The sequence below is a fragment of the Ostrinia nubilalis genome, chromosome 1 (assembly GCF_963855985.1).
Source record: "Ostrinia nubilalis chromosome 1, ilOstNubi1.1, whole genome shotgun sequence".
Taxonomy (NCBI): domain Eukaryota; kingdom Metazoa; phylum Arthropoda; class Insecta; order Lepidoptera; family Crambidae; genus Ostrinia; species Ostrinia nubilalis.
Genome location: NC_087088.1, coordinates 2897092 through 2913080, shown reverse-complemented (window position 1 = coordinate 2913080; position 15989 = coordinate 2897092). Strand labels below are relative to the sequence as shown.

General features: G+C 36.5%; 2 protein-coding genes and 1 long non-coding RNA gene across 6 annotated transcripts; 2 read left to right on the top strand and 1 right to left on the bottom strand.

The window, feature by feature from the left end:
- Positions 1-846: 846 nt before the first annotated feature.
- On the top strand, positions 847-1610 carry LOC135075020 (uncharacterized). Its single transcript, XM_063969395.1, has 2 exons — positions 847-965; positions 1139-1610. The coding sequence occupies exons 1-2, from the start codon at positions 890-892 to the stop codon at positions 1588-1590; spliced, it is 528 nt and encodes a 175-aa protein (XP_063825465.1). The 5' UTR covers positions 847-889; the 3' UTR covers positions 1591-1610.
- A 32-nt stretch (positions 1611-1642) lies between these two features.
- Positions 1643-3451, bottom strand: LOC135075005 (spidroin-1-like). Of its 2 annotated transcripts, none has more exons than XM_063969379.1 (2): positions 3339-3451; positions 1643-2539 (listed from the first exon to the last, which is right to left on the bottom strand). In XM_063969379.1, the coding sequence occupies exons 1-2, from the start codon at positions 3406-3408 to the stop codon at positions 1779-1781; spliced, it is 831 nt and encodes a 276-aa protein (XP_063825449.1). In that variant the 5' UTR covers positions 3409-3451; the 3' UTR covers positions 1643-1778. The 2 variants fall into 2 exon arrangements, with proteins under 2 accessions (XP_063825449.1, XP_063825455.1); XM_063969385.1 differs by having other exon boundaries at positions 1643-2536.
- A 3886-nt stretch (positions 3452-7337) lies between these two features.
- Positions 7338-15070, top strand: LOC135082292 (uncharacterized). 3 transcript variants are annotated; one of them, XR_010259405.1, is made up of 4 exons: positions 7338-7407; positions 13204-13419; positions 13597-13828; positions 14588-15070. It is a non-coding gene; the product is annotated as an uncharacterized LOC135082292 (long non-coding RNA). The 3 variants fall into 3 exon arrangements; XR_010259389.1 differs by lacking the exon at positions 7338-7407 and adding an exon at positions 10088-10351; XR_010259399.1 differs by lacking the exon at positions 7338-7407 and adding an exon at positions 13010-13129.
- Positions 15071-15989: the final 919 nt, after the last annotated feature.

Genomic DNA, 15989 nt, shown 5'->3' with positions numbered 1-15989 from the left:
AACACCAACATTGTTGGGGCACCATGATTGTGTCAGAAGAAAATCGTTAAAGTTCGCGTCGCGGAAGGTGCGGTTTGTTTGATGTTGAGTCTATAATATAATATAGGATGATTAAAGCATCTATTTTCAGTTACAGACACAAAATATACGAGATATTGTATAAAAACGAAAGATATCAAAATCCTTTAATCACAAAGCGTTAACTTTACGATTAAAGGCCGCGGCGTAAAACGTTAATTTTGGCGTTAATATTCAGTGTTGTGTTTGTTGATAATTAATATAAATGTTGAACTTTTACAGGTTACGGCGCCATCTGTTGTAACATTGAGTGATTTGTTGCAGTACTAGTGATACGAGTATTGTAAATTGAGTGTGAAAATATCGCCTGATTGAAGAATTTGTAATGTGTTTTTAATCTAGTAAACGAAGTTGGAAACAAAAGCTTTAGTAAAGCTCTTTTTCTATATAATTAAAGATATCAACGATTTTGTTCATTGGAGAATGTTAATTTATTTATGATAGAGTTATGCTTACTATTCAAGACAAAACAATTAATGTAATTGTTTTAGAGTGTAATACGATAAAAAAAGTTTTTGAACATTATGATGTTTGTCAAAATGCAATACTCACTTATAAGCTCTTTCGATTTATACGGAATCAAAATCTCAGCAGTCCGAGCAGTCGTGAGCTCGGGGGCAAATCATCCATCAGCACTATTGCTAATAATCACGTACAAATGATACACATCAGTTCAGTGAACTCTGCAATTGCTCTCTACCTCTGAAATTATAGGCGACCTCATAGCGCTATATAAACGTGCGGATTAAACAGTCAGCCTCATTTCTCTACCAATACTATCTATAGAGACTAATTGTATTTTGAAGTCAATATGAAAGGCCTAATATCGTCTTTTGTTTTCGTACCGATCTTGGCAGTGATAACAGCTAATCCAGTTATTTTTAAAGGTAAGTGATCGTGTTTTATATTGGTGATTTTTAAAGTGATCTGTTAAATGAGTTTGTTAAAGTAACTTCTTGTTAACGGTTAATGTTATCTGTGTAACGATACTTATCGAGAAGATTACAGTTTTTTATTATTATGCTAGTAAAGTGCTAATGTTATATACTCTTTATTCCAGAATCATCACCCTCTGGTGAGGCAGTCGTGGCTATTTCGTCATCAGACCCTGATTTCAACAAGTACATTAAATTCGCTTTCCCAAGCGAAGGGAGCTCTCAAGAATCAGTAATAACCGGAGACAACCCAGGGGTGCTCGGAAGGAGTTTCAGCTTTGTGACTCCAGGTGGTGCAGTGGCAGGAGACGGCAGAAGTTTCGTCTCCACATCATCCTTTAACCCGTACCTCCTGCCTTTCTTCTTCAACCCTATCAATTACGAGGGCATCGGCCTCAATAATGCCGGACTACTCAACAACTGGTTCAGAGGAGCAGAAGGCTTCTACGATCCTAGCTTCACCGGGAATACTGAAGGTGAGGTCAAAACTGTGTCAGCGGTCAACGATAACGGTCACATTTACGGCAATGTCAAGACAATAACTTTTGATAATAGAGCTAAAAGTGTAAAATCGTGATAGTGATTGTTACATATGAATGAATAGGGTCTCAGTTGAATAATAACCATTTATTTTATTTTGTGTTTTATTAACCTAAATATCCTAACAATACATTTCATAAATACACTTTTAAGAAGACACTGAGACAAGTGCATTACAGTCGTCTCAGTATCTTCGAGGGGAAATGACTAAAACTGGTTGTGGGTTCAGTAGTATCCGGTGTTAACAGCGTGCGACTGCGCAGCTTGGATGCCGGGCCCGTTGATGCTGCTGGCCCCGCTGTGCTGGAGGCTGGCCCCTCGTTGCTGCACCGCCTGGGCCGTGCTGCCATGATAGCCGCCGACATTCTGCGCGGCCGACACCGCGGCTCCATAGTTGTTCAAACCGTTCCGTGACTGAGCGGAGGAGATAGCCGAGTTGTAGTCACCGCCGTGCTCAGCGGCAGACACGGCGGACCCGTAATCCATTCCGTTATTGCTGTTAGCGGAAGCCATGGAGGACTCGAAGCCGAGGCCGCGAACGTTCTGCGCGGAGGATATCGCGGACTGGTAGCGCGCGGGGCCACTGTTTTGGGCGGCGGATACTGCAGATCCGTACTGGGGCCCGTTCTGTGTTTGGGCGGATGAGATGGCCGAACCGTAGTTGCCGCCGAAGTTTTGGGCGGAGGAGACTGCTGATTGGTAGGGCGTGCGGCCGAGGTTGTTGAAGGATGAGGCGGAGGCTTGCTGGTAGGCGAGGGGTTGGTAGGGCGCTGCGTGGGCCGCGCCTACGCCGCGTGCGTACGCGCCGCCGTTAGAGGCGCCGCCGACGCCGGCGCCGTAGGCCTCGGCGTCACCGGTGGAGAAGGACGAGCCGATGCCGGTGGAGTGCGCGATGCCGCCGATGTTGCTGCTGAACCCGCTGCCGAAGCCGAACGCCATGTTCGGGGCGCGACCGATCCTGAACATGGGCAGGTAGCCGTTACCTGCTGAAGAAAAGAAGAGTTATAACAAAGTCAACATTATAAAACTTCTTCCTGTATCCAAGACTAAATATTATTGGCAGGTAGTTGCTAATTGCTCATAAGATAGGCCCCCTTAATTTAATTTATTGTCCGTGGTGCATAATCTTTTTCTTAAAGGTTTTAAACCTTTGTTTGTCACCTGTCATCCGCTTTGCAATGGAGGGAAGTCGAACCTTAATTTCGAACTCCTCCTATGTTCTTCTGATTAATTTCGTTGCGGGTCCAATGACAGTTTAACTTTCCCCCGGGACAAACTTGACCTTCATTGGTTGGGTTTTTGTGGCGGTCAAGCTGTAGATCCTGGCTACACAGGAGTTGCAGTGGTGGGAACGAGAGGTGGGAATAGTCCCGTTTTTGTATCCAAGACTAGTAAGAACATGGTGCATTATGAAGCTCGAAATAAAGTTAAACTTAGAATCAATTTAGATGCAACTGATAATTTTCCCACCATCAACTATTCCCACATAATAAATTAATCACTTCCTACTTCCTTGAAAATTTACACCCTTGTTGATTCAAGGAAGTAATGATGTCACTCGTACTGAATAATTTAAGAAAAGATTCAAGGATCATTGTAACTAAAATTACATTATCAAGATATCAATTCTATAACACTATTGTTTCGTGCAGTTTCTCAAGAGATGAATGTACTGTGTGCAATTAACAGAAGTTAAGTTCAATGTTACTATCAGATCAACCGCCTAGCAATATAGTTGTAAGTATATTTAATATCAGAGATGTATTGCTATGCTATTGCACTTACCCGTAAACCAAATCGGCACAGCGTTGGTGAGGGCGAAAGCCGCAACCAGAACTAAGAGCTTGGCGACCATTGTTATTGCAATTGCTTCTGAAGATGACGCTTACACCTTTCGCCGCAGCTTATGGACACTACTGGATCATTTCTCCGAGCTTATATACCAAATCCATCGCCCCCACCCGCCAGACTGGGTCACAATTATTGTACCTACATTAATAAAGAGCCATTGACACTAATAAATAAAATTTATATCACATGTTACGGTACAATAATTTGATGTGCCCGAAACGATCTGATACCATAAATATTCTAAGTGGACACTTTATTGACGAGCGGCGAGTCTGTGAGATGGATTTTTCGGATTCTGCCCAAATCACTGCCATAAATGCTCCTATTCGGATACACAAGAATTTTAACCGCGAAGGACATTAAACCCTGGCATTATTTGATGTCGTGATAGTTATAGGATCTTTCCATGACTAAAATCCACCAATTACAGCTAATTACAATTCATAGAGATACTCGTAGGTTTCATATTCTTTGTTTTATTTGACACATAGACCGTTAATCTAGTGTTCCTATGTTCAATTAAAAGCTATTGTTAAAAATCCATTCGATAGCCCATCGAAAATAACGATAGATAGAGCTCTTTTGAACATTATTCCACATTATTGCAGTTGAACATTATTTCATCTTTGACGTGGTCCTAATTTGCAACTACAGTCTGCTATGCTGTCTACTTTTCAAATTTTTACAATAAAAACAATCGTTTCCAAAACAAACTCAAGTCTTCGACAAGTATTATTTAGGTATTTTAATGTATCTAATTTATTTTTTTGCTCTATGGGTGGCTTTTTCAACACTTCAAACTTTATCCATGCAAACCGCATTCCTCGTTATTAGATAGAGATCGATATACTTTAAAATAGTTTTGAGGACGTTATTAAGTTAAAAAATACAATAGAATTTAAATCGGAAATAGTTGCGGTTGGGAATTTTAAGATAAGAAGCAAAAAAATGAATGAAATACGTAAATACATACCTAGCTAATTTGATTTAGCTTTAAAGGATCAACTCTCTAGCGTTTGTTAGTTAGTTTAGTTTAGTTAGTTAGTAGCTTTAGTTGTAAATTAATAAATTAACTGTTATTGCTAAGTCCCAGCTAAGATTTTGTTTAAAAGATAGCAATAATATTGTAACTTTTATAGAGGAAGCGGCTTGTTATCTCCAAGAGCAATAAAATAATAAAATGGTTTTCACTCAAATCAAAACTAGATTAAAAATTTGCATGTCTATCATGTTGTTATGATTTAATGCATCATAGAAATTACAATAAGCATTTCATTGTAATCATCAAAAGTCTTTTCTCGGTCATTCTCACGATTAGGCGTTCTCAGCCTAATTACCATATTATTTTTGAAATTTGGCTTAATTGACTTAAACGCATTTAAATATGAAACACATGAAAAGTACGAATTTAACAATCGTTAAGGCGTCAAATTATTCCAAGTGGTTTTCGCGTAAATGAGACCCAAAAATTTTATGGTCACGGTAATTAGATAAGGCTAATACTTAATCTAACGGTAATTAGAAAAAATATGTAAAATAGCAAGAAAACAATATCTTGCATTGATAAATTTGTATATAAATATATAGCGTCATAAAAAACGCTGTAGGTACTATCGGGGACTCGAACGCGTTGACACCTTAAGGGCCTAAATTGTTTGCACACACACGCTCGATTATGCTCCGCCCCCGTTCATTCATGTTTCGGGTCTAAGCAGCGTCGGCGCACCACTGTAGATGTTTGCCCTAGCAAACCTAGCTCTATGTAAAGCATTTAGGATTGAGTATTGCTTATTACCCGCATCCGTAGCGCTCGTTTGGCAACGTCGCATTTTAGTCAATTTGAAACCCAATAAAGAATCGCTACAAAATATTATATGAGGCTTCGTGTAAAATTTGAACTAGCGATTGCCCGCTCGGGTCACAAAATTGCTATCGCACATTTCGAGGTAACTATGCAATTTCCCGAGAAAAAAGTAGCCTTTTCTACAATTATTGTTGATATTATGAGTGTAAATCTCATGATATTAGTTTAGCTAGTTAGGGCGAGAAATACAAAACCATACAGTTACTTTCGAATTTTACTTATTTAATAGGTATTTAATTTATTCGGAACTTATAATTTAAAACAATATGTTATTGAATTAATTAGTAAAGAGTTAAGGAATATTTGTGGCTTAAAAACAATTATTGTAAGATCTGGCTATAACTTTCTTAAATCCTTGAATGTAAATAAAAACTTATAATAGGTTTCTATTTATTTTTAATGCATATTTTGTTTTCCGTTTTAAAGAAACACTTATCTACGTTATTAAAATTTTATATAAATATTGCACTAGGTAGCAATGATCCAGGTAATTGGTTATCGTAAATATTATAATATTAAGTTATTTTTATTTCAAATTCAATTTTTTATTGCACATTAAGTGTCTTTACACAAGGTCTTAAATCAATAACAATTAAACTTCAAACTAAATAATACTTACACAGTTAACAATGTATAGATAAGTTTGTAAGTAAATATAAGAATTATTTTGAGAGGCATGGTTCAGTAATCGAGCGGAGGTCAATAAAAAGGCAATCAAACAGTCCCATTACTAGCACGGGTCAACACAAATCAATCGGTTATTGATCACGAAACTTCACAAAAAAACAAAGGAGAGAATATGTCGACAGATCGCCAAAGCAAAAAGCAGACAGACCTCGTATAAAAACACAATATTAAAAAAAATACATATCTATTTGTTTGTAACCAAATTCTATTATTAAAATTCTAAGGCTGAGTTGCACCATCTTACTTTAACTTTAACAAACGTCAAAATTCTGTCAAACTCCATACAAAAAGCACCGGTTACCGTTATAGTTACGGTCAAAGTTAGGTGGTGCAACTCAGCCTAAAACTAAGAAAGATTGAAGAAAAAGAAACATTTCGTTTTAAACCTTAACCGTATGACAATAAAGTGCACAATGGTATTTCGTATTGCAACCTAAGCCCTGATTGTCTCTTATTGGTCGTAGTAAAAATATAGTAAAATGCGTAACCAATTAGAGACGGGGTGAGCACGTGACCGGAGCGATGCGCTTACGCTAAAATTTCTACAAAGTGGTCAGGCGGAAGAGTCCCCGATAGTACACTTAATAACCCTTTGAAAAAAGGAAAACACTCATTTCTATTATTTATTGTATTAAGATATTTTCAGTATACTGCGATAATTGAGGCTATAACAGGAACACTAGTTTCGGCCAGAAGGGGCTACGTGTCACATTTCATCAGAATCTTAATCATCATTTATTTGATTTCAATGTGGTACAAACGATTTAACGTACAGATAATGGATCAGTAGGGTAATTCAAGTGCAATCTGTCATTTCAATCTATTCTATTTGTCATTTAGCTTGTTTAATCTGTGCTGAATAAAGTGCACAATATTTAAGCAGGATATGGTTGCACGCGGATTTTTAGAGAGTTAAATCTTTTGGCCAATAGAAAACGTCATAATAGTTATTATATGAACTGGGATTGGTCAATGACTTTTGAAATTAAAATCCGATGGCCTGAAAAAATCGGTTTTCCAACAAACGTCAGTTACGCGCAAGGAGGTTTAGCTATTTATCCATCGAAGTTAATAAGGGAGAAGACATAAGACTAATTTTATTATTTGCCTGCCGCGACCCGGTTTTTACGAACAATGACGATGACGAACGATGAACCAGTAACGAGGAGCACACTTAGCAATGCTTCCAGGTTGCGCCTCGGTATCAATTAAGTAACATTTTCCGTTAAGTTTACTTTATGGCCAACTAAAGGACTTTTGCCGTCTCCATGGACAAACTCGAAGTATGATAACTACAGTCATTGTCAAAATTTTGCACTGCCATTGCCGCTGGATACCATATATCGCTACTATATTCATAGATAATAGACTTTCAGTTAATCGTCAAAATTGACATTGTTTTTTAAATAACAACAAATGGTATGAATTTTTAAATGTGATATTTTTATAAAGGTAAGTCCCCAAAACAACATTTGATAGCCTATTTTCTTTCGTTGGCATCTAAGTTCCTGTTTTCTACATATATGTTACTACTACCTATTGGATAAGTAACTAAGAACTTTGTCGTTTATTCCATGTGAACAAAATCCCTAAAAGCCCATTTGTAATAATATTCTTACTAAACACTGCTGAAAAAGGACTAAACTTCTGAGCTATGAACGTATAATCCAGTAGCATTAAGTAGGTAGGTACGTATAGCGACGTTGGAACTTGATATAGAAGTTAGCTGTTTTATTTTTTTTTTCACAGCAGAAATCTTTATCTTTGATCTTAATATCTGATCGTACGTATTGTCTTTTAAAATATTACATTTGCCTAAATAAAAATAACCGACCTGCTGCTTATGTAAATTATAATTATTTATAACCCTACTTACAATGCATAACAATCATAATTAGGTATTATAACCCTACTTAACAATGCATAACAATCATAAGATAGTTTGGCGTATAAGTAGGTAGGTAGGTACTATCTAGGCCGAAGGTGGAAGCGATCGACCCGGAAATATTCTCAACCATCTCAACTATCATAATATGTATTTAGAACCAGTGTTGCCAACCCGAATTTTAGAAAATTGATAGATTATGTGCCAATTGTTGGTAGAAGTTGGTAGAATGTAAAATGCAAAATTGGTAGATCTACCACCTCAACTTAGAAAAAAATTAAGATTCATAAAACCATGGAATAGAAAGTCACCTTTCACATATGCTACATGCTTTAAACTATTTGCATGTTTATTTAAAATAAATCTTCCACCGGCATACTTTAGATCACACCTACATGATTTACAATAAAAATATCCTTCACCCTTAGTACTTTCTTGAAGCCAACCTGCAAATTCCTTATCTTTCTCCCATAATTTTGAATATTTCGCAACATAGCAAGCTTAACACACACACACACACACAATCCAAATCCAAACGACACACAGATCATCACAGATGACAGAGAAATAAATAATTACCACAGAATTTTTTATAAACTTGGCTTCACACGTTTGGGCCACAGACTAAGTAGTAAGAAGAGAACAGAGCCCCGATTACGGTAACTTTTAACGTCTACAATCCAGACGCGTTTCTGATTCTGCAATACGATTGGTCAAAACAGCTGACGTACGCTGTTGAACGACCAATCGTATCGCAGAATCGAGAAGCGTGTCTGGATTGTTGACGTTAAAAATTACCGTAATCGGGGCTCAGGGTGGCTAATGAGGGCTATCGTTTTTATACTTAACAGTTGGCACCCCTGGCGATTGACAGGACCTTACTCTACAGTGGCGCCAACTGGTGAGCGCTAAAACGATAGCCTTATTGTCGGGTTATAGACGCGACATTGTGGTGATATGTGAAAATTAAAAAAATAGGTAGATTTTAGGTCTAGGGTGGTAGATAGGTAGACTGAAGTGAAAAGTGGTAGATCTACCAAAAAGTTGGTAGATATGGCATCACTTTAGAACAGTCCCTCCCAGTGTTGCCAGTCGGGTGTAGTCAGAAATTACCAGAAATATAAAAAAAAGTAACCTTTTTGAATAAAAAGTAACCTTCATACGGGGGGGGGGGGGTGCGGAGCGATGATTGTGTAAGGTTGTTCATGGATGGAAAATGAATACAATTGATCATGTAAATTCGAAAAGTGACCAGTCGTATAAAAACGTTTCATGGATTTGCGTTTTATTACCGAAAAACATTCGCTAAAACTCATTTTTTTTTAACAAATAATAAATCAAATACAAGTTTTATGCACTTTATGACATAATTTTTAAATTGTCACTATTAATATTTTTTACTGAATAAATTAACCTGTAAAGTTAATTCTACAATTTCTGAAAAATCACCTAAAAGTAACCTTTTCATTAGTGTAACCTAAAAGTAACCACTGCAGTTCAAAAGTAACCTAAAAGGTTACAAAAGTAACCTTCTGGCAACACTGGTCCCTCCTTACCAATGATATTATAGATAATACCATTGCTCCTTACCATCAATGCAATCGAGCAGACAAAGGACATTGATAAAAATCGCCCTAAGATTTTCAAAGACTTAGTATGTACCATAATTTTATGTATATTTTATTTATTTACTTGCAAGTGTCCAAACCTATCGGACAAGTTGCAGTTCGAAAAAATATTTTAAAAGTATTTAAACGAAATCAAAGTCACCGACTTATTGACAGAGCAGAGACAGAGATGCGCTTTTTTAATTCGATTTAAGTAAATAATGGTATGATCGATTAGACTAGAGTCTAATCATTAGACCTTTAGACGGGCGCAGATCCGCCGCGCCCGCAGCGCTTCAGTGGATTATTGCATTTTATGTATATTTAATCACATTTATTTACCTACATTTACATATTTACTCTTTTCTTTAAGTGTAGACACTGTTTATGTATAAGTCCACTATTGCATGCCGTGGCAACCTATAATTAAGGCAGCACTTAGATTAAGTTAAATACGTTGTAAATATTGATTGTCTTCCAGTGTATGTCTTGTTGGTTGTCCTATTAAATAAATAAAATAAATATTTATAGCAACACAATGTTTAAAAATAAAATTTTTCAAAAACGATCAATTTAATCGATTATGTCTATTCTAAATGGACATCCCTATTTGTTAGTCAAATTGTCATTCACTCGCATCACCTTTTCTCTCTCACTCACTCTTGCTGTGTTGCTGTCTTGCTTGATCCTTCTTTGTGATTCGTTTGTGTTTTAGCTTTTATTTTCGGAACTTTATTAACTACAAACTTGGCTATTCAAACGGACTCTGATTGATTGCAATAACGACATACTCAGCCTGGGATTTACTGTTTTTGTGTGGCTCGGCCAAGGCTCGGCTGGTGGTTCTATGGTGTTAGAAAATGAGCAACTTAATTATACACAACAATGGGCAGCACCTCGATCGGTAAGTACCTACATTTTGCTCTGCAATCTTATGAATAAGTACTAGCCTTGCCAAACTTCTGAATTGCCATTCTCATGGCGGGTTGTCTTGAAATGAATGTTCCGCTATTATCTGTGGTTCAACCCTGGACAGTGTGGACAGCCAGGCCCGATTCGATTGTAAGAAACTAGTCGATGGTACAGCGCAATGGAGGCATGAGCGAAACAACAATTATGTTGACAATCCAGCTGGTTTTGGTGTAAATCTAAGGAATTATTTACTTTGACACTATCTCCCTGCTCTCAATGAAAGCTTGTTTTGTTCATTGAAGTAATATTACTACGTATAGAACAGACATCGCGAACAAAATATGTGCAGTGCGGGGTGCGGGGCGGGAATTTGACGGACAGCTGTCAGTCAAATCCATGACTATCAAGTTTCATAATTTATGGCGATAAAATCTGCACCAGAAAATGTCGTACTTCATTGCTAGGATTGCGCGAATAGTGACGTTCCTGCGGTCGCCTCATCATAGACATTTTGAATCGATTGTGAAAATAAACAAATCGACTAAATTGTGTTATTTATAATTTTCATGGTGCTCAATAGCAAAAATGTTCAGCTACTTACATTATTTTCTTTTATTATATTGTGCGTTTCCTGTAATGTAATCTAAGCGCCCCTCCCTTAGACTAATATTAGCCCTCCTAGACAAGTGACAAAACGTGGCAGTTGAAACGAAATCACTTCGCTCTGCCGTTTTTGGTGTTAGTTACTTCACTCTGTGATGCAAATTTAAAATTACAACTGGCGATTCCGAATTCTAACTGAGGGGATTGTGGCTAATCGTGTTACTTGTGCTATAAGACTAAGTGCGTATGGGCTTCATACTGATGCTTAAGCCTTTAATAATTTTTCTTCCCGATTAAAATCTAATGTAATCGATAATCGCCTTGAGAATCGTTAACTGGTATTTTCTAATTCGATAAAAAAATGACCCATCTCTAGTTTAAAACTGTCATCCAACAGCGCACGAAATATTATGAGTTATAGATAATGATACCATTACAGAGGCGACACTTCGTTTACGTTTAGTTTCTGCCTATTGAATTGGATACTGTAAGGAATCATCGTCATCATCATTTTAGCTACTGGACGTCCACTTCTGAACAAAGGCCTCCTCCAATGATTTTCACGTCGCCTAGTTGATAGTGGCCTGCACACAGCGTCTTCCTGCTATCTTTAGTCAGTCCATCTTGAGATTTTAGAAAAATTCCCACTCTTCACGGTAGGGACAAAGCTAGGGATGACCCACGCCTCCACTCCGGAACCTTTCTGACGTTCAGTTATTTTATTGTCACTATTGTTAACTATTGAGCTCCTCAGCGGTTGAGTACTCGTATAATAGCTGTACCTCAATTCTATACAAAGTGAGGTAGAAGTTACGGGACTATTCCCACCTCTCCTTTCCACCGCTGCATCTCCTGTGTAGCTAGCACCTAGATTAGTTGATTTAAAGCCAAGGTATTATATCAGTTTTTAGGTAATGACTTACTGCATCTAAAAATAGAAAAAAGGTAAGTTCACTTTCTAATTTTTTTTGTAACATTGAAAAATCGTATATTACTATTATGGAAGCAATAAACGTATTGAGTATTGAAATCTAAAGAGAAGCATCATTTTTTTTAACGTTCAAGTGTTCCTAAGAAATTTAAATGGGAGCTTTTGGTAAACTTTTTGATGGCAACGTATTGCTTACTTTTTCAGCTGTCGAACGAATTCACTTTTATATTTATAGCTCGTGTACATCGGTAGATTTTGCTAAATAAAAGAATCCATCCGGACTCAGAAATAAAAAAATTAAAATAGCTGTAATTTTTAAATAGTAGAGATAAAATGTTTTATCAGTAGATTTGTCGATAAAATTGATCATATTACTGCGCCCTAACGGGTCGGACACTGGTGACCAGACAAACTGTATAATTATTATAATTTTAGCCTATCTCGTGAGCTAGGTGTCAATAATTAGGGTGATTTACTAACTAACCAGTCGCATACGAACAACAGCAGTGAGATTCGAACAAGTTTGATCCATGATGCCGCACGACTATTGTGTGAGCCCACTCGTAACCCAAGCTTATTTAGCTTAACACGAGGGGCTGGACGGGACTATTAGTAATTTGTGCAATACAAATTGCTAATAATCGTTAAAAAAATCTTCTTATTGCTTTATTTAACCTTCCTTTCGTATAGTAATTTATGAGTCAGTGTCAAGTCTGCGATTTTTAATCTTTGAAATTTTCGTAAAATGGCTGCCGCCGCGGTGACGCCTTGTAATTGACAAATTAAAATTAAATTAGTGTTTTAAAGTGCATAAATGTACAACATAATGGTAAAAAGTCATTCCTTGATTTTTACTTAATATGTTTCTGGAGTTATTTGAACAGTATTTTCGTGTATAGGATGGTATATTTTCAAAAAACAAAACTGCACCCAAGCGTGTTGTCACAGCAACCGCTGGGCACATACTAATTGAAGATCGGTCCACGGACCTGTTTGCGTGCCAGAAACAATCTCGTTGACATGTCTTCTCTAGTACGTAGTACATTATAACTCAATGGTTTTGTTTTGTTTTTTGGAACTAAGACTACTAGATTATTATTTTTTGTAACTAAGTTTGTAACACGTCATAATTAATTATTATAACAACAATGCTTATTTACTAAAGCTGTTTAACCCTACCCTCTGACCCAAAATTCTACTAACAGCACATAATATTGAATTATCATTTTTTTTATGGTTTGCGGCTCAATTTATTCAACGCACAGGAGTATGTGTGGCATGGCATGCAATGAATCTATTTATTTTTAAAGGTTACAGCTCATGATCTTATATTGCACAACATGTTGGACCCAAGCCCAAGATACAACACAAATGCATCTACTTCAAATCTTAGCAGAAAATGTGTGCTTTGCAGTAGAACACTAGAGCCTAGAACACGTTCACATCAGCTCATGTCCCTGAGAACTAACACTCAACATCATATTAACATCAGGAACATAATTGTGGAACGACTAACTCCATTAGAGGTAATGCACACTAAAGTCCTTATTTAATAAAATGTTATTGGCTATACAATCAGTCTAATTCTTGTAAAGTTATTGGTTTCTGTAAATTAATACTAAAATAAAATAATTTAAGTGCGGGACATTAAAAAACTGATAATTTTTTTAAACTTATTTCTAATTATTATTATTTTTAAACAGGTTACTGCAAATGACTACATCTGTGGGGCTTGTCACTCATTATTGCAAAGAGATACCACACCTACTTCACAAGACTCTCCAGATATGCCAACCGGTGCCCCGGTAGGTCACCAACAAGTTTGTGTTGGATGTGGTTGTTCATTATTGCGAACTTGAAGTCATTGTTTGGATACAGAGAATAATCAAGATAATTATATTAAACATTGTTCGAAATTGGATTCAACCCAGAGAGGTAAGAGCCCTGCCAGTTTTATAATACATAAAAATAATTATGCCGGTTTATTATAATAATAAAAAAGGTTTTTTCCGAATCAGCCTTCCCATCCTTCAACTCCTTCCATTGCTTTCAATCTGCCACTACTCTCATCCATACAGGTTATACAGGGTGGAAACGATAAGTGATCTCACTCGATTATTTCTAAACTACACAAGATATCGAAAAACTGGTTACTCATCCTGAAAGTGCTTCACGAGCTCTTTCTAACGGTATCAGTAAATAGTTACAGAATTAACTGGATCTATCTGAAAATTCAATGTTTTCAGCCTCCATACTAAATGTATGCCAGCCACACAATATTAAAAGTGTTATAGATCACTTATCGTTTCCACCCTGTATAATACAAATAGACTTATATTATTAAAATATTGCAATATTATTACTTACATAATATTAAACATAATTTTTACTATTATAAAGCCAGTTAAAAATTCCCTGAGCCAAATAAACTCAGTAAAGTTTTATTTATACTTCCTGCATAACAACAGACTACTCTTTTAAACTACCACTATTCTCACTCTCAATCCTCGTTCCTCATTCATCCCTTTCGTTTCCTCCATAGACCAATCATTCCTCATCATTCAGCGTTTAAATCATAAATTATCTTTCATCACTCATCTTACTATTCCGTTACACACAAAAGTGGTTAATCCTATATAAATATTGCTCTTCTTATTGTTGAACTGTGAATCTGATGTTTTATTTTATTTTCAGATTCGTCCTTCAGATCTTCTTTGCCATAGATACTATCAGAGAGCACGAATTACTACAGTTGGTGCTTATTTAATGAAGCTGAGGACCGGTGATTCAGATGACAGAATAGCTACATTACTTGGCATTTCAAGGAGTACTCTTACAAAATATGTAATGAAAGCACGCAGTATGATGGAGGAACATTTCGTACCAGCACATTTAGGGTTACAACATATTAGTAGAGAGGAAGTAGCCCAAAGAAACCTTTATGTTCCAGTCTCTTTTCGGGAAGCCAGGAAACGATTTACCACAAAGAAAGGCTATTGTCATCATGGATGGTACATACATACATTTATGTGCAAAAAAGTAGCAATTATGCATACCAAAAAAAAAACTTATTCCCTATACAAATATCGGAATCTCGTTAAACCATTTATGGTACTTTGTTGTGATGGCGACATCATTGATGTATTGGGCCCATATTTAATAGAAAATGTAGAACATGACCAATGACCATTAATAAATAATAAGTACCTACATACGTATTTTCATTTATACCTACATAACTGCCTACTTACCCTTGGGTCGGAATAAAGATATTTTTGGATTTAAATGTAAGTAAAATATATTAACTTCTTTTTAAAAAATGTTTGGCTTTTCCGTAGGCATTCCTATTTTTCCAATACGCAAAGTTCTATTTGCTGCTATTCATACGGTTTGACAAAGGGGTTCTTTATCGATCTACGATTTAAAGTGTAATTAAGACGTCTCTCCTACATATCTATACCTACTTATAATAAATCTGTAGAGAGGTCAATTCTGTACATGAAATATAATTTTCAAAATAACTATCAGGGGGTGATACTGATGCCAAAAATGCAATCAGTAAAATTTTTGTCTGTCTGTCTGTCCGTCTGTATGTTCCTTATAGAAACAAAAACTACTCGACGGATTTTAACGAAACTTGGTACAATTATTCTTCATACTCCTGGGCAGGTTATAGTATACTTAGGAATTCTCACGGGAACAGGAATTAGCGGGAAAATCCTTTTGTATGAAAAATCTAAACCGCTTAAGTTCGACGCTTTAAATTTCGCACGTAGGTACTTTAGTAAACTAATTCCCACGGGAACGGGAATTCGCATTATTATACATATAATTCTTGACAATAAATAGTTTTATTAGCAACTAGCGGCCGCCCGCGACTTCGTACGCGTGGATCCCGTTTTACCCCCTTCATCTATCTTACGCGGTTTAGATTTTTTCGTTCAAATGTTTTTTCCCGTTCACGTGGGAATTTTGCAATATCCTGTTGTAACTAAGCTTTAAGTTTATTAAGATACCTACATGTCAAATTTCAAGCGTCTAACTAAAGCGGTTTAGATTTTTCATACAAAGGGATTTTCCCACGAATTCCAGTTCC

Coding starts and splice junctions, on each gene's coding strand:
- LOC135075005 (XM_063969379.1), bottom strand. CDS start 3,408: ATGGTCGCCAAGCTCTTAGTTCTGGTTGCGGCTTTCGCCCTCACCAAC. Junction 2,540..3,338: donor TGTGCCGATTTGGTTTACGG/GTAAGTGCAATA, acceptor TCTTTTCTTCAG/CAGGTAACGGCTACCTGCCC.
- LOC135075020 (XM_063969395.1), top strand. CDS start 890: ATGAAAGGCCTAATATCGTCTTTTGTTTTCGTACCGATCTTGGCAGTG. Junction 966..1,138: donor TAATCCAGTTATTTTTAAAG/GTAAGTGATCGT, acceptor TCTTTATTCCAG/AATCATCACCCTCTGGTGAG.